Here is a 22,513-nt window from a genome sequence, read left to right on the forward strand (position 1 = left end):
GCTGTCAGTACTCTAGCTATGGTCTCACCAGCATCTTGTACAGTTACAGTAAGACTTCCCTACTCTTACACTCAAACTCCTTTGAAATAAGGACCAACATTCCATTACTTTTCCTGATTCCCTGCTGCATCCGTGTGCTAGATTTCTGTGTTTTGTGCCCCAAGTCCCTTTGTGTTGCAGCTTTCTGCTGTTTAAGTGCTTCTGTTCTCCCTTCCAAAATGAGCAACTTTGCATTTTCCCATCCGGGATTAACTCTGATCGTGGGAAGGAGAGGCTGAGAAGGCTGGACCTATACTTGATGGAATTGAGAGGAATGAGAGGAGACCTTATTGAAATATACCGGAGTCTGAGGAAGCTTGACAGGATAGATGTTGAGAGGTTGGTTCTCCTAGTGTAGAGCCAAGGCCATAATCTTAATCATAATCAAAAGGTTGTCCATTTATGACAGGGGTGAAGAGGAGTTCCATCTCTCAGAGCGCAGGCTAAATCTGTGGAGTTGTTTACTGCAGGGGTCTCTGGCTCATTAAGTATAAGACCATAAGACAGAGGAGTGGAAGCAAGCCCATTTGGCCCTCAAGTCCACTCTTCCATTTAATCACAGCTGATGGGTGTTTCAAGTATATTGAGGGCTGATAGATTCCTAATCAATAAGGGAATCAAGGGTTATGGGGATTGGGCAGGAAAGTGGATTTGAGGATTATCAGATCAGAGAAGATCATGGCAGAGAAGATTCAGTGGGCCGAATGGTCTAATTCTGTTTCTTTGACTTTATGGCCTTTAGTATCCATTCACCATGTAATCTGAAACAGATCCTTGCTGAGAATATTTGAAGTCAGCAATGACATTGCACATTTGTGTGATGTTCCCTTTGTGTCAGGAGGGAGTTGGGGAACGATAATGAGTATCAATTCTGGGCTGTCTTGTTCAACAAAATAACATTTAATTGAAATCTATATTTGTATGATGCTGTAATCCCAAACCGGAGATTACACACAATATTCTTAGCTCCACATTTTTGAACAATACCTTCTTCATTTGGCTAGCTTCCTCTTCTCTGTCAACTTGTATTAATTAGAGGGGAAAAAGTATAATATAATTATCAAAACTCAAATGTCAGGAAGTGGAGTTTTATGCAACAGTTAATTGGGAAGTTAATCAGCCATGAACTGGGAACAGTTGGAACTCCTGATAAAAGCTTTAGTAGAATGCTGAAATAGAAATACGTAGCTTCGGAGGTTCAGAAAGCATAACTTTTCAATTAGTTTTTCCTATTTTAGCAGCACACCCGTTAATTGCATTGATTTTTCATTCAGTCCCTGTGAGAATTCTCTTCATATATCTGTGATTATCTGCAGTGAAGCTGTGAAGTCTTTACATGATGCATAGTCTGACTTGGGGAGGAAAAAAAGACAAAGTCTTTTTCTATAAAAAGTGAGTGAGTAATTATAGGGCTTGGCCCAATGCCATTCATACGGGCAGGGAGTCCTAGTCTTCAATGTCAAATTTGTCTTGACTTGTACTGGTCCTGTTTGGAGTTAAAATAATTAATGAGTCCACAGAAAGATCTGCCATGAATGGTGGAGCAGGCTCGATGGGCAGAATGGCCTACTCCTGCTCCCATTCCTTATAAGCCCATTAACTGACATCCAAAAATGGCAAAGTGAGAAAGGGTGTTGTTGTGTAATGTAACAGTTCTGAAAGGGTTAATATTGGAGACTGTATTAAAGGTCCACTGTTGCTCTCATAGGAGCTGGCAAGAGTGAACATTTTATTTCCACTGGTCTGCCAATCGTAACACTCACTAGTGGTTTTCCTCTACCACTTTAAACCACATAGGCCCTTAGAACCACTCTGTGAAAGAGGATCTGAAGCAAAAACAGAAATTGCTGAAGAAACCCAGCAGGTCTGCAGTGAGAGAGGATGGTGGAAGCAAGCTACCTCAATCCAAAGGTGACAGTGGTTGGCATCACAACAGGGGAAGGGAGAAAATGAGAGAGAGGCACATAAAAAATTAAAATCCAGAAGATGCCATGTAGAACAGTTGAGATGTGACACACTTTTTGAGGGAGATCGTTTGTATCCGTTAGAGGGTGATTTACTATGGAGATCATATTGATCCCGATTTCCATTGATGAATATTCATGGAGGGACACTGCCATACCTTTAGAAAAGCGTTTTGACCTCTAACTTACTCTGCATCCCGATATGTAGGCCTTGAAATGACACACTAGGGTGCTAGTCTACACGAAGCACTGAGGGGTGTGTTAATCTGGAGATCGTTATTGGTCTAGCAATCGAGCGATGGCACTAATGAACCAGGGGCAAGAGTTTAAATCCCACAAGATCAGCTGGGAACTTAAAATTCAATTAATTACATGAAAATGTGGGCCTAAAATAAACTAAACTCTGTTATGGCGACCATGACACCTCAAGATTGTTAGAAAAGTCATCAAATTCACTAATGTCCTTAAGTGGTCTAGCCAATATGGGACTCCAGACCCTCAGCAATGTGGTCAATTCTTAATGACCCTCTGAAATGTCCAAGCATGTCACTCCTATTCAAGAAGACAGCACACTGCCATCTTCCCAGGGGCAATTATGGATGGGCTTAACTTGCCAGTGACGACCTGACCTTGTGAATGAATATAAAACACTTCAAGGGGCCACACTTTAAATTTTGTTGTTCTGGTGAACCACACAGTGCAGCAAGATTGGTGTCCCTTGCCCCCTGTGCAGTCAAGTCATTGTGTGGTAAATAGAGCAATAGATGCTGAAGAGTGTCAAGTTCCTGGGAGTGACAACAATCCGTCCTGGTCCAACCACATTGACACTACAGTCAAGAAAGCACAGCAATACCTCCACTTCCTTGGGTAGCCAAAGAAATTCAGCATGTCCCTAAAGACTCTTATAAACTTTTATAGATGTGCCATAGAAAGCATCCAATCTGGATGAACCACAGTGAGGTATGGCAACTGCACTTCCCAACGCTGGAAGAAAGTACAGAGAGTTGTGCCTGGTCTTTCACACAAACCAGCCTCCCATCCACTGACTTCATCTACAACTCCCGCTGCATCAGGAAAGCAACCAATATAACCAAAGACTCCTCTCATCCTGGTTATATTTTCTTCCATCCTCTTGATTTGGGTTGAAGATATAGAAGTTTGTATACACATACAAGTGGGTTCAAGAGCAGCTTTCTTGCTGCTGTTATCAGACTTTTGAATGGGATCTCTTTAATGTTAATTGTGATCTCTCTCTGCATCATCTATAACACTATCCTGCAATCTCTGTTCTGTTACCCTGAGGTATTTGTATAGTATGTTCTGCCTGTAACGCACGTAAGACAAAACTTTTCACTGTACCTCGGGACACGTGACAGTAATAAATCAAATCACCAGTCTCTTGTGACTCGTGGATGTACACTGGAAAATGTGAGAGGCTGGAGCAGCATGATGGACCTCTCAAAATGAGCAAGGATGTAGCTTCAAATCCTTCTCCAATCCTAGAGCATGAAAAGAAAGGCTTATCACTGCAGGGCAGAGATGAGGGTTTGTATCAGTTTAAACTGAGATCCCACTGGCTGTCCGGGTAGCAAAAGAAGAATCCCTGGTAACTGTCTGAGTCACCATCAAATTATCATATTGTCACTTGTGCAAGCCTACCATGTGTAATTTGGTTGCTACATTTCCTACATTATCACAATACCTGTATTTCAGAAAGATACTTAATTCACTGTAAAGCACTTAGAGAATTCAGTGATGATTAAAAGCATTATGCAAATGTAATTATTTTTGCTTGTAGGTTGGAATCTATTTGAGCCCAGATGTTAATATGTTAAGGATTTTCATATACATTTGCCTGCACTGTTTCACAACTGTGATCCTTTTTAAGAATCTTGTAAAGCTGGGGTAGTTTAAGGGGACACTACCATCTTCAAACCAAAGATTATAAAGTCCTCAACCCTGTGCTTGTCCACCTAAGCAACCCAGTCTTTGGCTAGAGATTGGCGTGGAGAGCAAAAACATAATAGCAAATTCAGCCATAATACAACTGCTAATAAAAACCGAAAGAACTGCAGATGCTGTAAATGAGGAACAAAAACAGAATTTGCTGGAAAAGCTCATCAGTTCCGGCAGCATCTGTGAAGTAATGTTACAGATACTGCCAGACCTGCTGAGCTTTTCCAGCAACTTGTTTTTTTTCCCCATCACACAATTGCTATTAATTGAGCCACAGAATTTGTCCCTTGTGCCTTGATGCTTTTTGTGAGTTTATTCTGAAGATTCGCTTTTTATTGTTTGCTTCTGCTGACAGTAATGAGGAAGAGCTGCGGAAATCCCTGTCCGAGCTGGTGGACGAGAGGACGGATCCCGGCCTGAAGGTGATGAATAGGATCAGCGGTGGGAGCAACCCCTTCCTGGATATTGTGCAAGATCCCAACGCGGCCACGTACAAGCACGGCTTCCTGGTGCGCAAGGTTCATGCGGATTCTGATGGGAAAAAAAGTAAGGATTGAAGATGCAATGACATTCGCAATTTGTACATAGCTTGAGCACCATCCTAGTAACAGAAAGATTTGCCTGGAGTGCAGTGTCTCAGTATGAACATGTGGTTCACTGTTGACAGCAATGATACAATTAGCTGTCCAAAATATTAGCCAAGGTGCGAAAACCCCTGCCTGAGCCAACACCCGAGAAGACAGATCCCCGCCTGCAGGCGAGGAATAGGATCAGCGGTGGGAGCAACCCCTTCCTGCCAGACTTGCTGGTCGCAGACTTCTCCCAGTGTTACCGCTGAGCAGTTGGGCTGTTCATGTTTCGCTGAAAGACCACCACTCTTAGCCAGCGGTTCATTGTGGCCCAGGCAAACTGGGGAATCCAACCTCGAGGCAAGTTAGTTTGTGCTGTCCGATCCCTTGTCGGAATGGTTAAGTTCTGGCAGGCTGTCTAAGTTGACACACAGTAAGTCATTTATGAAATAGTGCCCTACAAAGTGACTTGGCCCTTTCTCTTGTTGGATTACCCAACTATTCCTTACGATGTTCAATCCGCTCAGTGACAGTGTTTAATAAAAACACTGTTTCTTCACAGTGCTGGATAGCTTTGTTCTGGGTTTTATCAGCACTTTGATCATTGCTGTCGCATTTTATTCAGATTGTTTGGAAACTGTTCCTAGTTAATGGTTATTGCTGATGTGGCACTGGCATCTTTTGACCTCCACAAGTAAGTGTGCCCTTCAGAGTCAGCGTCCCTACAGTGTGGAAAGAGGCCATTCAGCACATTGGGTCAGCACTGACCTCTGAACACCATCCCATCCAGACCCACCCACTACCATCCCTTTAACTCTGCATTGCCCATGACTCATCCACCTGACCTGCACATCTTTGGACTGTGGGAGGAAACCCACACAGACACACGGAGACCCTGCAAATTTCAGACAGGCAGTTGCCTGAGGCTGGAATTGAACCCGGGCCCCTGGTGCTGTGAGGCAGCAGTGCTAACCACTAAGCCACGGTGAGATTTTCCGAGTTGCTTGGGAAATCCCTCTCCTATTAGCTTCACCTGGCAGAGTTGGTGATAGTTAGATGCTTAAGTTATTGGGGTGTTTGGTGATCTGAAAGAGGTCCTTTAAGACTTATGATCAGGTTTGATAGAGTAGATATTTCCACTTGTTGGGGAAGGCTAACACTTAGAGTAAGTATAAGGCAGTCACAATTAAATCCACTGTGAAGGTCAGGAGACTTTTTATTTTAACCATAGGGCAATGAGAACGTGGAACTGTGTCACATGTGAGTTGGTCGTGATGGGTTTACTGGGAAGATGTGTGAGGGAGTAGGGGATAGTGCGTTTTGTTGAGGGGCTTTGTTGAAGATGGATGGGATGTGGCTCATGTGATATAGACTCGGACTGATTGGGCTGACTTCATACAGCTGGCATTCTGACAGTGATCCGATACTGTCAGGATTGTGGAAGGTTGTATATCAGAACCATAGGGAACAGAAGTAGGCCATTTAGCCACTCATGTCTATCCCACCATTCAACAGGTTCATGGTTGATCGACCCAAGTTCTCAATTGTTATTTCAGCTCATCGTAGCCATCAACCGTCTAATAGTTCCAAAATCTATTGTCCATCTCTTTATATGCTTTCAGTGATTTAGTCTCCCCTCCTGTCTGGGGGTAAAGAATTCCAGACAATCAATACCCTTGAGGAGATGAAATCACTTTGCCTCTCAGTTTTAAACGTGTGCCCCCTTATTCTGTATCTATGTCCTTTTTGTTTAAGATCACCACACTATCGGAGACAGATTCTCAATATCTACTCTGTCAAGATCCCTCAGGATCTTGGAATGTTTCAATCGGATCTCCCCTCATTCTTCTAAACCCGAATGTATAAAAGTCTAACCTGTTTGACCATTCTTCAGCTCAGGAATCAGCAGAGGGGATCTCTTTTTGAAATGCCTCCTGTTCTTTCTCAAAGATCAGGACCAAAACTGTACACTGTACTCCAGCTGAAGGCGCACTAATATCCTGTGGAGATGTAACAAGATTTCCCTGTTTTTAAACTCCATCTTGCTGCACCTGCATGCTAACTTTCTGTTGGCCTCAAAACAAAACAGCAGATGCTGGAATCCAAAGTAGGCAAGCAGTAGGCTGGAAGAACACAGCAGGTCGGGCAGCATCAGGAGGGGGAGAAGTCAAAGTTTCAGGTGTAACCCACATTGCTGCCCTGAAGAAGGGTTACCGCCGAAATATCGACCCCTCCACCTCCTCATGCTGCCCGCTTGCTGCGTTCTTACAGCCTCCCGCCTGTCAACTTTCTCTTGGGATCAGTCCAACTGATCTCCAGCAGTTTCCTACACCTTCCCCAGTCAGATTCCAGCTTGAACCGTATCCACTCTGCTGCTTGACTAACTGGATCTGTCTGCATTTCATGACAGGGAGTCCCACAAGCCAGGCTACGTGGCTGCTTTATAACTCCTGAGCCGTCCTGACTGTCCTCCTATATCTGTAATATTTTCTGTACGCTACGATGTTTCCAGTGTGGTTTATGAAATTAGGAGGGGCATAGGTAAGGTGAATAGCCAAGGTCTTTTTCCTCGGGTGGAGAAGTCCAGAACTAGAGGGCATAGGTTTAAGGTGAGAGGGGAGAGTTTTAAAAGTTCCCCTGAGGGGGAGCTTTTCCCACACAGAGAGTGGATTATATGTGGAACAAATTTAGTTAAAGAAGGGTTATACCCGAAACGTTGACTTCTCCAGCTCCTGATCCTGCTTGGTTTGCTGTGTTCTTCCAGCTTCCTGCTTGTCTTCCTTGTATGTAGAATGAGCTGCCAGAGGAAGTGGTCGAGGCTATTTCAATTACAACATTTAAAAGACATTTGGACATGTACATAGTTATGGGCCAAACGCAGGCAAATAACACTAGCTTAGTTTAGAAACCTGGTCAGCACGGTGGAGTTGGACTGAAGGGTCTGTTTCTGTGCTGTGTTACTCTATGACTCTAAACCAACTCCTTGAAAGCCCCTCAAAGATGCAGCCTCAGCCCCCACCTCCAGTCCTCTGCTAGTGTATCAGCCTCAAACCAACCACTTGGACAGAACGTGTAGTCACCCTCATCTCTTCACTCTTTGTCTCTCATTCATTTGTTCTTGTGCCTCAGTGGAGTATCTGAGCCTGTTTTACTACGTAAAGGAATTATAGAAATGCACTCGCCCAGGCACCGTGGCTGGGTTAATTTAGGTTGAGCAGCTCTTGGGGAATAGAGGTAGCCTTCCTCTCAGGGTCTGCCCGTAACATCACAACAGGGCTGCACGGTCATTCCAGACGGGACTGTACCACCACAGCAGCTGGAGGATATACATTGTTAGAGGATGACACCCTTTTTTGATGTCAGCATTTTCAGACTTGAGCTGCTTAGCTTTCATCCGACCTTGGTCCAATTCTTGAAAGAATGGACAGACATAAGGCACAGGAGAAGAATTAGGCCATTTGGCCCATCAAGCCTGTTCCACCATTCGAGCATGGCTGTTAGGTTTCTCAGCCCATTCTCCTGCCTTCCTATGACTCTGGATCCCCTCATTAATCAAAAAACTATCTCTGTCTTAAAGACACTCAGTGACTTTATCTCCTTAGCCCTCTGCAGCAATGAGTTCCCCAGGGTTCTCCTCAGGCTGGAGAAATTCCTCCTTATCTCAGTTCTAAAGGGTTACCTTTCACTGTGAGGCTGTGACCTCAGGTCCCAGTGTCTCTTACTCGTGGTAACATCTTCTCCATGTCCACTCTATCCAGTATTCTGTATGTTTCAATTAGATCCCCCCAATCCTTATAAACTCCATCCCAGAGTCCTCAATTGTTCCTCATTTGGTAAGCCCTTCATCCCTGGGATCATTATTGTAAACCTTCTCTGGACACTTTTCCAAAGTCAGCACATCCTTGCTTAGATATTGAGCCCAAAACTGCTCATGGTAAGCCGTTAAAGGTTCGTGTTTTGCAAAGATTCTGTGAAGAACCGCCTGGAGTATGTGTCATCTATCTGCATTTTCTCCCCACAGCTCCCCGAGGGAGAAGAGGCTGGAAAACCTTCTATGCTGTGTTAAAAGGAATGATCCTCTATTTACAAAAGGTTTGGTTGTTTTGTTTGCGCTTTGATGTTTTGGTTAAACGGTGAATTGCGGTTGAACCACTCCACCTCCCTCCCTCCCCACCCAACCAAGTGATGTTATAAAGCTCTACTCGCCTTGCTCTGGTCCCTTGCTCGCACTGTCTGGGGCTAAATTTGATCTGTTTTGTTTTGTGTTGTTGTACTAGACACTAAAATGTGCTTCTGTGAATGTACCATAACTAAGACCTGACTCAGATAGTTTGCCCCCCCCCCCCCCCAACTTGGATTATTTGCCCCCTGGCTTGGATTATGTGCCCCCCGACAGGATATCTGCCCCCTGACCCTGATTATCTGCCCCCTTATTATCTGCCCCTGACTCTGATTATCTGCCCCCCCGACTCAGATTATTTGCCCCCTGACCCTGATTATCTGCCCCCCTGACTCTGATTATCTGCCCTCCCATCTCAGGATATCTATCCCCTGACTTGGATTATTTGCCCCCTGGCTTGGATTATCTGCCCCTCCCGATGGGATATCTGCCCCCTGACCCTGATTATCTTCCCCCTGACTCTGATTATCTTACCCCCGACTCAGGATAATTGTCCCCTGACTCAGATTATTTGCCCCCTGGCTTGGATTATCTGCCCCCTGATGGGATATCTGCCCCCCTGACCCTGATTATCTGCCCCCCTGACCCTGATTATCTGCCCTCCTGACTGAGGATATCTGTCCCCTGACTCGGATTATTTGCCCCCTGATTTGGGTTACCAGCCGCTGAAACCCCTATCCAGACCTCGGTTGCCCCTTGGTTTGACTGTGATGGAACACTCCCAACCACGTGGTCCTGTGCCATTGACTGTGATCCTGCACCAATCTGGTTACCCTGTGGGGCTCACTGATCTCACACTGTGTCTCAATCAAGCGTTAGTTTTTTTTCAATCCCATGTTCCCCTTTATGTTTGTAATCTCACCCAACCCTCTCCTGGCCTTTGCAGTATCTCCATTTTGAATTATTCCACCATGGTGACCACATTGTCAATTTCTGTGGGGCTAAATCCCCAACTAAATACCTAGCCTTGTGTCCCCTCAAGATGCTCCCTACCTCTTTGACCAAGTTTTTATGGTCACTTATTCAGTGATCTCTTTACTAGACTTGATACCAGTGTACCTATCAATCACAGTGTGATTTATTGCTTCATTACAGGCACAATATAAGTGCATGTGGGAACCAGTGGTGGTGGGTGGTAATGTCATTGGACTAGTAACTGGGAAGCCCAGGCTGATGTTCTGGAGACATATACGTTCAATTTCCATATTCACCAAAGATCTAAAATTGTAAAAGACAGTTTAGTGGCAACTATGCAGTGACCATTGTCAATTCATCCAGTTTACTAATGTCCTTCAGGGAAGAAAACTGCCAACCTTGCCTAGTCTGGCTTACATGTGACTCCAGACCCACAGCAATGTGGTTGACTCTTAATTGCCCTCTGGAAGAGCCTGGGAGTACACAGCAAACCAGGCAGCATCTGGACGTGACGAAGTCAACGTTTCTAATGTAACCCTTCTTCAGGTGCTGTAGAAGGGTTACACCTGAAACATCACCTTCACCTCCTGATGCTGCCTGGCTTGCTGTGTTCTTCCAACCTCCTGCTTGTCTATCTTGGATTCCAGCATCTGCAATTTGTTCGGTCTCTAGCTGCCAAATTCAATTAGTGCTGTGATAGAGATGTACAGCATGGAAGCAGACCCTTTGGTCCAACTCGTCCATTAACCAGATGTCCTAAATTAATCTAGTCCCATTTGCCAATATTTAGCTCCTATCCCTCTAAGCCCTTCCTATTCATATACCCTTCCAGATGCCTTTTAAATGTTGTAATTGTACCAACCTCCACCACTTCCTCTGGCAGTTCATTCCATACAGGCACCACCCTCTGTGTGAAATAGTTGCCCCTTAGGTCCCTTTTAGATCTTTCCCCTCTCACCTTAAACCTATGCCCTCTAGTTCTGGACTCCTCCACCCCAGGGAAAAGACTTTGTCTATTTACCCTATCCATGCCCCTCATGATTTTATAAACCTCTAAAAGGTCACCCCTCAGCGTCTAGCGCTCCAGGGAAAACAGCCCCAGCCTGTTCAGCCTCTCCCTATAGCTCAAATCCTCCAACCCTGGCAACATTCTTGTAAATCTTTTCTGAACCCTTTCAAGTTTCACAACATCCTTCCTACAGGAGGGAGACCAGAATTGCATGCAATATTCCAAAAGTGGCCTAACCAATGTTCCAGTCAGTGATGCCCACATCCTATGAGTGAATTTTTTTTAAAGTTATGTTATCGCTGGCCCGAGGTACAGTTAGTCAAAAAAATTTGAGCAGTTCTCCCTCTTGCATTTTGCTGTGATTTAGTCCTTTTCAGTCATTGGACGTGGCTGAGATTGGGTACCCAAGGAATGTGTTGGAGCGTGGGTGAACTGTGCCATGTTCTCCAAGGTATGTTCTTATTATGTGTCCCATTCCTAACTGGAAGGCTCAAGGTGGAAGTGTACTCCTTTTAACACGTTGGTGGCCTTCTTTCCTTTATGTGGCAGATGTAGGTGTGGACTATCAACTGCAATTTTGCGTTCAAGTAGGTAAACCAGAGAGGTTCATCATGAGTATTGGAGTTGATCATTTTGTTATTTGTGGATGAGTTTTTGAGGTCTGTGATTGGTTCTGGGTGAGCTCAATCACACGTTGGAAGAGTTTTTAATTTGTACTCTGAGAATTTGGATCTGCCACAGTTTGTGTGGATGTGGCTGGTTTGCCAGCAGACTTTGCCAAAGATCGAAACCAGGGATCTCCCGCTGTCAGGAATCTGGCACGAGGTGTCAAAAACATGCCGTTTTCCAAACTTCACCGAGGTTGAAGTAATGTTGTGGGACTTGGAGTGTGTGGGGCGTCCCGATGGACCTGCGTGATTCCATCGGGTGGGGAGGGTTGCTGCTGAGGTCCCAGTGGACGGGGAGGCGTTTGTTTTCCTCAGTCTGCCAGGCTTCCCAAAGGGCTGTTGGATCATGGGAACTAGTGCACTGTGTGCAACTCCATGAGCAACAGAGTTGGCATCGACTGGAGATGAATAAACAGGAATATCGGGCACAGTAAAGTGCTTAGATTAAAATTGATCTTTGACGCTCATTAACAGAAAGGGATAATTAGATGAATTCAAGGTTGATCACAGCTTATGTTTTGAATTCCATGTTCTCATCCATCCCTGATAACCTTCGATTCTGTATCCAACAGAAACCTATACACATCTTGCAAGCTAGACCTTGGAGTGTAGGAGCTGGGACGTCATGTTGAGGTTGTACAGGACCTTAGTGAGGTCTCTGCTGGAGTACTGTGTGCAGTTCTGTTATAAAAAGGGTATTATTAAACTGGAGAGGGTTCAGACAAGATTTACCAGGGTGTTGCCAGGAATGGAGGGTTTGAAATATAAAGCTACGCTGAATAAAACCAGGGCTTTTTTCACTGGAGCATAGGTGGTTGAGGGGTGACTTCATAGAGGTTTATAAAATCATTAGGGGCATAGATCAGGTGAATGACAATGGTCTTTTCCCTAGGGTTTGGGAGTTCAAAACTAGGGGGCATAATTTTAAGGTGAGAGGAGAAAGATTTACAAAGGACATGAGAGCAACTTTTCAAGGAAGAGAGTGGTTTGTGTATGGAATGAACTGAGAGAGGAAATGATGGATGCACGTACAGTTACAACCTTTAAAAGACGTTTAGATGAGTTCATGAACACGAAAGGCTGGAGGGATATGAGCCAATGCAGGCAGGTGGGACTCATTTAGTTTGGGAACATGGTCAACGTGGACTGGTTGGATCGAAGGGTCTATTTCGTTGCTGTAGGACTATGACTCTGCGATAAAAATATTCAGTGGATCCACTTTCCATCACTTTCTGAGGACAAGAGTTCCAAAGTTGCACAGCCCTCTGAGAGAATAAAAATCTCCTCATCCCTGTCCTAACAGAATGACCACTAATTTGAAGATGTGGAGGTTCCGGTTTTCGACTGAGGTGGAGAAAGTTAAAAATCTCACAACACCGGGTTATAGTCACAACAGGTTCATTTGAAAGTACAAGTGATTGGAGTACTACCTGCCGGAGGAGCAGCCATCCAAAAGCTTATACTTCCACGCAAACCAGTTGGACTATAACCTGGTGTTGTGTGATTTTTAACATTGTCTATAATTCTAAACAGTGCCCACTAGTCATGGATTGGCCCATGTCCCCCTTGTCTTAACATCTATCAGGGTCTTGTAGCCATTTTCTAACTAACCTGCACATCTCTAGAGCAGGTGGGGCTTGAAACCCTGGCTCAGAGGTAGGAACGCTGCCATTGCAATCAAGCCATCTTCGACTGTTCGGAACTCCTGGTAAATCAAGCCCAGCCTTTCCAAGCTAACGTTTTGAGTTTAGATGACTCTTCATCGGAGCTGATGGGAAGGGTGGAGGATGGGGTGCAGTGCTGGGGGAGGAAGATGTTGATATTAAGTGAGAATGGCAGAACAATGGTGTGCTAACTGCCAGACTGGAAAGAGCAGAGAGTTCCATTCGGGTGGGAGTACATTTCGAAGTGAGGACTGTTCGAAGGAGAAGATTGTGCTCTTCACTGAAGGCTCTGGGTCGAAAAGGATGTATTGATTAATTTCCTTGTCTTTTTGCTTGTAACAGGATGAGTACAAGTCCGACAAACAGCTTTCAGAAGATGACCTGAAGAATGCTATCAGCATCCATCACTCATTGGCGGTCCGGGCAGCTGACTACAGCAAGAAACCCAATGTCTTCTACCTGAAGACAGCCGATTGGAGAATATTCCTTCTCCAAGCTCCGTGAGTGGCTAGATTTTATAGGATCTGGTAGATCTCCCACTAGGACAACTTAAATGTGCGGAGAGTCAGTCATAGACAGTGAATCAATTCAGTGGGCAATCACATGGACCTCAATTATCTTTTCCACACTGTTTCTTTCCACGTTCTGTTAGTGTGTAATGGATGCTTGAGCGAGCGACTGAGATTACACACAATTTGGGGAGTGAGTGGATGGGGTTGGATATTGGGGTGGTGGTGATGGTGGTAAATAGGATTAGATTTTGGCTGGGGGTGTGAGTGTGATTGAAAGAGAGGGGGTAATGAGTAGATGGGTCAGGTAACTGGGCCGTGAGTGGAATTACTCTATTGGATGTGATCCTGGTGCAGAAGTAGTCCATGCGGCCCATCGAGGCTGCACTGCCATTCGCTGAGATCGCGGCCGATCAGGTGACCCTCGCCTCCACTTTTCTGCCTTTTCCCATCATTCTTGATATCTTCACTGATTAAAAATCAATCTTAGCCTTCAATATACTTAATGACTCATGCTCTACAGCCCTCTGCACTAAAGAATTCCACAAGTTCACTACCTTCTGAGAGAGAAAATTCCTCCTCATCTGTGTCTTAAATGGGGGACTCCTTATTCTGAGGCCTTACTGCCTGATCCTGGAGTCCCCCACAAGTGGGAACAACCTTTCCGCATCTATCTTGAAAAACCCCTTAAGAAACTTGCATGTTTCAATAAGGTTACCTCTCGTTTTTCTAAACTCCAATGAGTTCAGGCCTAACATACTCAACCTCTCCTTACAAGAACGTCCCTGTAATGAGGGAGTGAGTGGGAGGCAGGAAGATGCGATAGGGTTAGACTGGAGTGATGGGCTGAAAGGCCTGAGGTTTTGCTGTGTGTTTCTTGATTGAGTGACCATCTTGGAAACTGAATGCCTTTCCCTTTCAGAAACGCAGAGCTGATGCAATCCTGGATCACCCGCATAAACCTGGTGTCGGCCATGTTTTCTGCGCCACCCTTCCCAGCAGCCATTGGTTCCCAGAAGAGGTTCAGCCGTCCTCTGCTTCCCACTACACTGACCAGACTCTCCCTGGTGAGTGATCTGCTCCGAGTTGGACACGGAACTTAGGGATAAAAAATTTCAGTGAGATATTAGCAGCAGGTAAAGGAGGTTAGTGCCACCACATGAGAGGACATGGTGGCAGTGTCCCTGAACGGGTAATCCAAAGGCACAGTTAGCGTCCTGCAGCTTGAGTTCAAATCCCACCATAGCAGCCAGTGGGGTTTAAATTGAATTAATTAACCCGGAATTGAGAGCTAATCTCAGTGACGATGGCCACGAAATAATCATTGAGTGTTTTAAAACCCCATCTAATTCACCAGTGTCCTTCAGGCAATGAAATTTGCCATATGTATCTGGTCAGACCTATAGGTGACTCCAGACCCTCAGCAATGACTTATAACTGCCCTCTGAAATGACCTACCAAGCTGTTCAGGTCAGGGGACAGATCGGGATGGGTAGCAAATGCAGTCTTACATTTGTGCTCTTCAGGTATATCCCATGTCCCCAGAATTGTACCTTTCAGCTCTTCAGAGCTAGATATTTTTTAACCAAAATGTTCAGAGATGTTAGTGAAGCAGGTGGAACTTGAACACTGTCAGTGTCAGCCATGGTCTCTTCTGAATACACTCAGGGATCCTGTTGTGCATCCAAAGAACAGGAAATTCGACGTTTCGGGCAAAAGTCCTTCATCGGGAATCAGTTAACCAGCAACACATTTTCAGCTCTGATCTCCAGCATCTGTAGACCTCACTTTTTACTCCTGTTGTGAAATGACAGCCTTGACTTTGATTCATGCCATGGGATAGCTCATTGTAGCAGTCTCTTATTAGCTAAACCAGTAACTGCTCAGTGTGAGCTGCATCATATTAATAACATGCATTTATTAATATCCACCTTAACTATCTCCAACCTCCTGACTGAGGCACCTTTCACATCTTCAAGATATCCCGAAGCACTTTACAATTTTAGAAATGCAATCTTTGTTGTAACGTAGGCAACATAGCAGCAATGAGAAGTTATTTTGTTATTGTGAAGGTGATTGAGAGAATGGCCTGAACAGAGAGCTATATTGCTTTGCAAGATGATGTCATGGGACGTTTGGCATGCACCCGACAGACTGGGCAAGGCCTCCATTTAATATTGCATCTAAAAGATAGCATCTCTGACGGTGCAGCATTCTCTATGCACTCCATGAGGAATAGGAACAGGAGTAAGCCATCAGGCCCTTCAAGTCTGCCATTCAATAGAATCATGGCTAATCCAACATTTCTCATGTCCACTTTCCATATTCTCGTTTCCCTGACTAATCGAGAATCTATCTGTCTTAGCCTTAAATACACACACAGTCTGTGCCAACACAACTCTCTGTGGCAAGTGTTACGACATGGGGTAAACCTTCCTGCTCAATTTAAAACTAGGAACACAAAAACGATTTATCCTGTGCAGTAATCTGTAAACATTGGAGTGGCCAAGAACTATGTAAAGCAAAAATTAACAACTTTATTTCTTAAAATAAAACAGAGAATAATTAGCTAACCACTATTTACAATTTCTTCAAACTCACCTGCTCCCTTCCCTTCTATAATACTCGTCCGATAAAGCTCCCAATGAAGATTTACAAAACAACATTTCTTATCTCAAAACCAGGCAGCTGGATGTTCTTGTCTTCGGATCTTACTGTGTCTTCTTTTCTCCTTGTTAGGAATTTCTGCATCACAGGTTACTGAATGAAAAGGTACTTTTAAGAGAGAGCTATTTTCAAGCAGTCTGTTTACATGCTGGGCCGTGGCAGTTCTCCTATCAACAGTTCAATTTCCCCAGTCTTATACTCCAGAGAATTGGATTGTGTCATTGGCTTTTAAGATTGTCAATATACTCAATTCAATCTTTATGGGAGTTTGATATGTTTGGGTATAATTTAAGCTGTTTTTGTCTCAAAGCAACAGAGTGGTTCGACCCAGTGTTACTTTGTTACTATTTTTGAGTATACTTGGTGCTGGGTCCATTGGTTCTGTTTTTAACTCTCTTAAAGGTATACCCACATCTTCTTGACACAAGTAGTTCCAAAGACAATACGCTGAGAGAAGAAATTACTCCTTATCTTTGTCTTCAACTGATTCAGCTTTATTCTGAGACTCTGCAATTAGGGGAATCGGGGTCTAGATTAGAGTGGTGCTGGAAAAGCACAGAAGGTCAGGCAGCATCCGAGGAGCAGGAAAATCGACGTTTCGGGCAAAAGCCCTTCATCAGGGCAATCATCTTCTTAGCATTTATCCTGTCAAACTCCTTCTGTATGTCTCAATGAGATCATCTCTTATTTTTCCAAACTCCAGGGCACAGAGCCCTAACCACTCTGTTGGAGTTGAAAATGTGTTGCTGGTTAAAGCACAGCAGGTTAGGCAGCATCCAAGGAATAGGAAATTCGACGTTTCGGGCATAAGTCCTTCATCAGGAATGAGGAGAGTGTGCCAAGCAGGCTAAGATAAAAGGTATGGAGGAGGGACTAGGGGGAGGGGCGATGGAGATGTGATAGGTGGAAGGAGGTCAAGGTGAGGGTGATAGGCCGGAGTGGGGTGGGGGCGGAGAGGTCAGGAAGAAGATTGCAGGTTAGGAGTGTCAACTGAGACCATTTGTTCAAGTGGCTGGAGTGGAAATTGAACCTGTCACCTGGGTGACACGGTGGCTCAGTGGTTAGCACTGCTGCCTCACAGTGCCAGGGACCTGGGTTCGATTCTATCCTCTGGCAACTGTCAGTGTGAAGTTCTCTGGGTGCTCTGGTTTCCTCCCACAGCCCAAGGATGTGCAGGTTAGGTGCTAAATTGCTCATAGTGTTCAGGGATGCGTAGGTTAGGTGCATTATCGGGGGCAGGAGAACGGGTCTCGGTGGGATACTCTATGGAAGGTCGGTGTGGACTTGTTGAGCCAAATGGCCTGTTACCACACTGTAGGAGTTCTATGAACTCTGAGTAACAGTGCCAACCACTGATCCACAGCTGACACGAGTTGGTTCTGGTAGTGTAATAGCACTCTCTGGTGGTTGGAAGAGGGTACAGCAGGAACATGTGAGGTTTAAGTTTTCTGACTGACTGGGAAGAAGCAGTTAGCCTAATAGACGTCTGTTGTGCAGCTCAGTGCTAATTGTGCAAGTTGGATTCCTGCTCTGGCTGAGATACCTGCTAATGACGGTGGTCTTGATTGTGAAAGGTTTCTGTTTTACCAGAGCCATCATAGACATGAAGATTTTCCAAAGCAGACTAGGTCCATGGCAGCTTTGACATATTACTTGGTGAGGGGGAGCGACAATCTAATCTTATTTTGTTTTTTTTTTGTAACTGTGAATCTCGAAGGAGGAGCAGATAAAGGCTCACGATACTCGACTCAAATCGATGACTGTGGATCTGACCGAGCATCGCTCATATCCTCCTGACAAGAAAGTGAAAGGCAAAGAGCTGGATGAATACAAACAGAAGGAAGAATACCTGGAATTTGAGGTGAGTGGAGAAACAATCCCACTGGGGAGACTAAACTTGAGGGAGCCAGACTGACAATGGGGCTAGTAATCCAGAGACCTAGACTAAGACTCTGGGGCAAGGGTTCAAATCCCTGATGGAATTTATATCGATTAATTAATCTGAAGTTGAAAGCCAATTCCAGTAATAGTGATCATAACAGTTATTATCGATGCAATCACAGAGAATGCTGGAGAAACTCTGCAGGTCTGGCAGCATCTGTGGAGAGAGAAACTGAGTTTGTGTTTGGAGTCTAGTTTGATTCTTCTTCAGAGCTGATTTCGAGAACTGAACCATTCTAAAGGTGAGTGATACCAAACGTGAAACATAAGCTCAGTTTTTCTCTCTCCACAGATACTGCCAGACCTGTTGAGTTTCTCCAGCATTCATAGAGCGGTACAGCACAGAAACAGACCCTTCGGTCCAACCAGTCTATGCCGAACATTATCCCAAACTAAACTAGACCAGCCTTCCTCCTCCTGGGCCATATCCTTCCAAACCTTTCCTGTACATGTAATTGTCTAAGTATTTTAAATGTTGTAACTGTAATCACGTCCACCACTTCCTTGCGAACCACCCTCTGTGTAAAACAATTTTGCCTTTCAAGTCTTTCTTAAATTTCTCTCCTCTCACCTTAAAAATATGCCCCCTAGTCTTGAAATACCCCATCCTAGGGAAAAGACACCTACTATTAATTCTATCTATACCCTCATGATTGTATAAACCTCTATAATGTCACCTCTCAACCTCCTACTCTCCTAAGTCCCAGCCTTTCTTTATAACTTAAACCTTCAATACCCGGCAACATCCTGGTAAATCTCATCTGAATAATCTCCAGCTTAATAGTTTCCTTGCTATAACTGGGCAACCAGAACTGGACACAGTAATCCAGAAGAGGCCACATAAACGTTGTGTACACTGTTATCACGCGCATTTCGTCAGCGCAAATTGGCTACAACGTGAAATTTCTACTGAATGGGTGTAGTGGATTTTCTATGGCAATCGTCTACAGCGTGGTTTTCTATAGCGCGAGGTTACAGGGGAACACAACTGTTGCATTATACTAGAACACTCTCTGTACAACCTCAACATGACCTCCCAAATCCTTGTGTTTGTTTCAGATTCTCACCATCTGACGTTTGACTTTTCTCTAATGGTCACCAGTGGTTGTGTCAATGGCCATCTGGTTCATTAATACATGAATGGATAATCTGTGGTGAATAAAACTGACCACAGCAGCTAATGGGCATAGATTTATCTCACATGATTGTTCTTCACTCCTCTTTTGTTTGATGTAAAAAGGTCCGTGTGACAAATCTTTGTTTCACACTCCGGTGTGAACCCACTCGGTCTAACTGGTCTTTGTCAGCTTTACTGAGTCTCCTCTCACCTCTACTTCACCTGTCCCTCTTAATATATCCTCCCTTCCCTTTCTCCCCCACGTCTTTAATTTCCCCAACAGTGTGGAAACAGGCCCTTTGGCCCAATAAGTCCCTCCGAAGACTAACCTATTCAGACTCATTTCCCTCTGACATACACCTAACACTATGGGCAATTTAACATGGCCAATTCTGCACATCTTTGGACTGCGGGAGGAAACCGGAACACCCGGAGGAAACCTACGCAGACATGGGGAGAATGTGCAAACTCCACACAGTCAGTCACCCGAGGCTGGAATTAAGCCTAGGTCCCTCGCGCTGTGAGGCAGCAGTGCTAACCACTGAGCCACCGTGCCACCCCATAATTGAATGGCAGATCAGACTCAATGGGCTAATTAACCTAATTTCTGCTCCCATGTCTTTACCTAACTTCCCCTTCAATTTGCTTATGCTACTCATCTGAACTCAACCTTGCGGTGAATTCCACAGTGTGACCACTTTCTAGATCATGTAGTTATTTTTCAATTCACGAAGGATTTCTTGGTGACTGTCTTATCCTTTCTTGATAAGGAAGGATTGAATATTGCTAAAAGGAAAGGCATGTTGCTGAAGCTTTTCATCATAAACTCATCAGGACAGACACTCGAAATTGTAAGGTGGTCTATTTACATTTATAAATAACAGCTCAATCTTTTTGAAATTACAAATCTTTTGGAACGCTGCTCCTTCATCAGGTGAAGTGGAGGGAGGTGCACAGGCACAGAATGTATAGGTGGAGAGACAATGACAAGATAATTCCAGTATCAATAGATAACAACAAATGTCGTGAGTGGAGTGTCAACAGGCTGAGTAACAAGTCAGCATCCTTTTTCTCCTCAATAAATTGTCATGACTGTTGGAAATTTGGCATTCTTGCATGTGTCCTGATGGTGTGAGATGAAAAACTTCAGCCACAACTCTCTCTTTTCAGCAATATCTAATGGCCCCTGGTTTAGGAACACCATCATTTCAGACAGCTGGCACTAATGTCACCTTTATGCCCTTGATGGATGAGAAATGTTAAAGTTGTGCACTTTCTTTCTGATAGAAAATGAGGTTCAGCACGTATGTCTCGCTGCTGCGTGCCAAGCTGAAATCAGGAACGGACGATCTGGACAAGTTTGAATCCGCCCTGTTCGACAACATTGAGAGTGAAGGGAATGGCTTGACAAAGTCCCACTCCAGCCCGTCCCTACACCAGGAGCCACCGGTCATGGCCATCCGAGTCAAACGCAACACATCGGAGCGCCGGAGTTACCGGCACTCTGCCAACACCAAGCACAAGCTATAACCCTCTTGCTCAGTCAGGGTTTGCACTGAGACTAGCATGTTGTACGTTCAGTTACAACTTCTGACTGTAGTGTAGTGCCAGTGGTGGCTGCTTGTGTTGGTTGGCGCATGCGTAGTTCAGGGACTGGCTGGTGCATCAAATGGCTCCCTTTCCGAAAGACTGGATTTGCAGGGATGGGATCCAGAGGGCACCAATACTGCTGTGGTGGGCAGAGAGCCTGTTTACTAATTGCACCGTGACAGGGCAGGACCGTGGTTGCATGTGCCAAGCATGGCAAGCGCCACCCAATGGCAGGTCTTGAAACATCATCTACTTTACTCTGAATTTCTGGATGGTGACTCCTGCCCCGGTCCTGGTCTTCTCTCTCGAGCACGTGAGAGGAAAGGCGTGCCCGTGGCAAACAAGGAGGCCTGAGCCATGCCAAACAACTGCTGTATTTCCACGGGACAGACGGATAGAGCTATATATACAAATATATAATATATTCCTTTAGGATAAGGTGGCGTTGCCACAAGTCAGGAGTGGCAGCCATTGGCAGACCTAGTTTGTGGTTCTGCATCTCGTTGGGACTCGCTGGAGGGTTGCTGCTACCTCGCTGCGGGTTCCTTGATCGTTGTCGACAAGAGGTTAAGGAGCTGGAGTTCCTCATTGCCACATTCCTTCATGTGGCATCACCGACCATCACCGCAATGAGTCGTGGTAGCTGCCATGGATATTTTATTTATGTCGTGTTTCACATTCCTTTCCCCTTCATCCAGCTGTTCACATCTGCTTCCCATCTCCTCCTACACACCCCCTCCCATAAATGTTAAATAATAATGTGTAAAAGTCAGAGTCAATTGAATGTGCGTTTCATAAAATTCATTCTGACAATGAATCATAGGCTGTTTCTAACAACTTGTTTTAGTATACATGACAATGTTACACTGTTTATTTAGACAGCAGTATACCGGATCAATCTAATTCCTTCTCTCTTTCCTGAAACAAAATTCAAAATGACCCCTTTTCTCAGCAATGGATACCTTGAAGGCCAAGAAACCAACAATAATCTAAGACTCCAAATGAGGGAGACGGGTCCTATTGTAGAGTAGATCTAGTCTTTGTACTGTGCCCTGAAATATAGGAAGTGGGCAAGACCCATTGGGTGTTTTTCACCATTCAGTGTGACCATCCATTAGTCCCCTATTGCCTTTGACTAACCATCTAATGATCCTCGTTCCCAAATGAGCAACTGGCATCAGATGGAATTTCTGAGTCTCTCCCGGTTTTATTTCTCAGGACTTGGAAGAAATGAGATGTTAACCTGTATGCCAACTCACTCTTGCCTGGTTTACGCTGTCATACAGAGTCTGGATCTACTCCCCAAAAGTCTTTGTGACCTTTGCTTGCTGCTGGATTGACATTTTTTTTTAAGAGTGGGTGTTTTTATTGGACCCTTGAGTATTGCTGCGGGAGCAAAGAGATTTAGAAAGGGTTTTCCATTGTGGGTGAATCATCCATTTGTGGGGCTGAGAAGGACCAGGGTTTGATAAGGACAGAGGCCGGGTGGGGTGAGAAATGTGATAATATGCTCAGGGTGGGGTTGGGGCTATTTGGGCAGATTGGCCTCCCTCATCCCTGTCGGGTGAATAAAGTGTCCCACAGATCTGGCAGTGACCCTTCTCACTATGGGCTGTGTTATCACTGGAAACCCTGTTGTTTCTTTGGAAGCCTGTTAGAGAAGAGACAGAGACACCTATGGGTTAGCCCCCAAGTCTGTCGCTTGGTTTGTTACAGGTTACTCAC

General features: G+C 44.8%; 1 protein-coding gene across 3 annotated transcripts in view; it reads left to right on the forward strand.

Moving 5' to 3' along the window:
* LOC132834920 (PH and SEC7 domain-containing protein 1-like) overlaps positions 1-21,605 on the forward strand; it is a 140,635-nt gene extending 119,030 nt beyond the window's left edge. For all 3 annotated transcript variants that reach the window (XM_060854059.1, XM_060854060.1, XM_060854061.1), the window contains 6 exons: positions 4,315-4,505; positions 8,550-8,620; positions 13,307-13,464; positions 14,396-14,540; positions 17,858-18,001; positions 20,486-21,605. In XM_060854059.1, the coding sequence (XP_060710042.1) occupies positions 4,315-4,505; positions 8,550-8,620; positions 13,307-13,464; positions 14,396-14,540; positions 17,858-18,001; positions 20,486-20,728 (952 nt within the window). In that variant the 3' untranslated portion in view covers positions 20,729-21,605. The remainder of the gene's footprint in view (positions 1-4,314; positions 4,506-8,549; positions 8,621-13,306; positions 13,465-14,395; positions 14,541-17,857; positions 18,002-20,485) is intronic.
* The last annotated feature ends 908 nt before the right edge of the window (positions 21,606-22,513 follow it).

Source organism: Hemiscyllium ocellatum, chromosome 43, assembly GCF_020745735.1.
Source record: "Hemiscyllium ocellatum isolate sHemOce1 chromosome 43, sHemOce1.pat.X.cur, whole genome shotgun sequence".
Lineage (NCBI taxonomy): Eukaryota > Metazoa > Chordata > Chondrichthyes > Orectolobiformes > Hemiscylliidae > Hemiscyllium > Hemiscyllium ocellatum.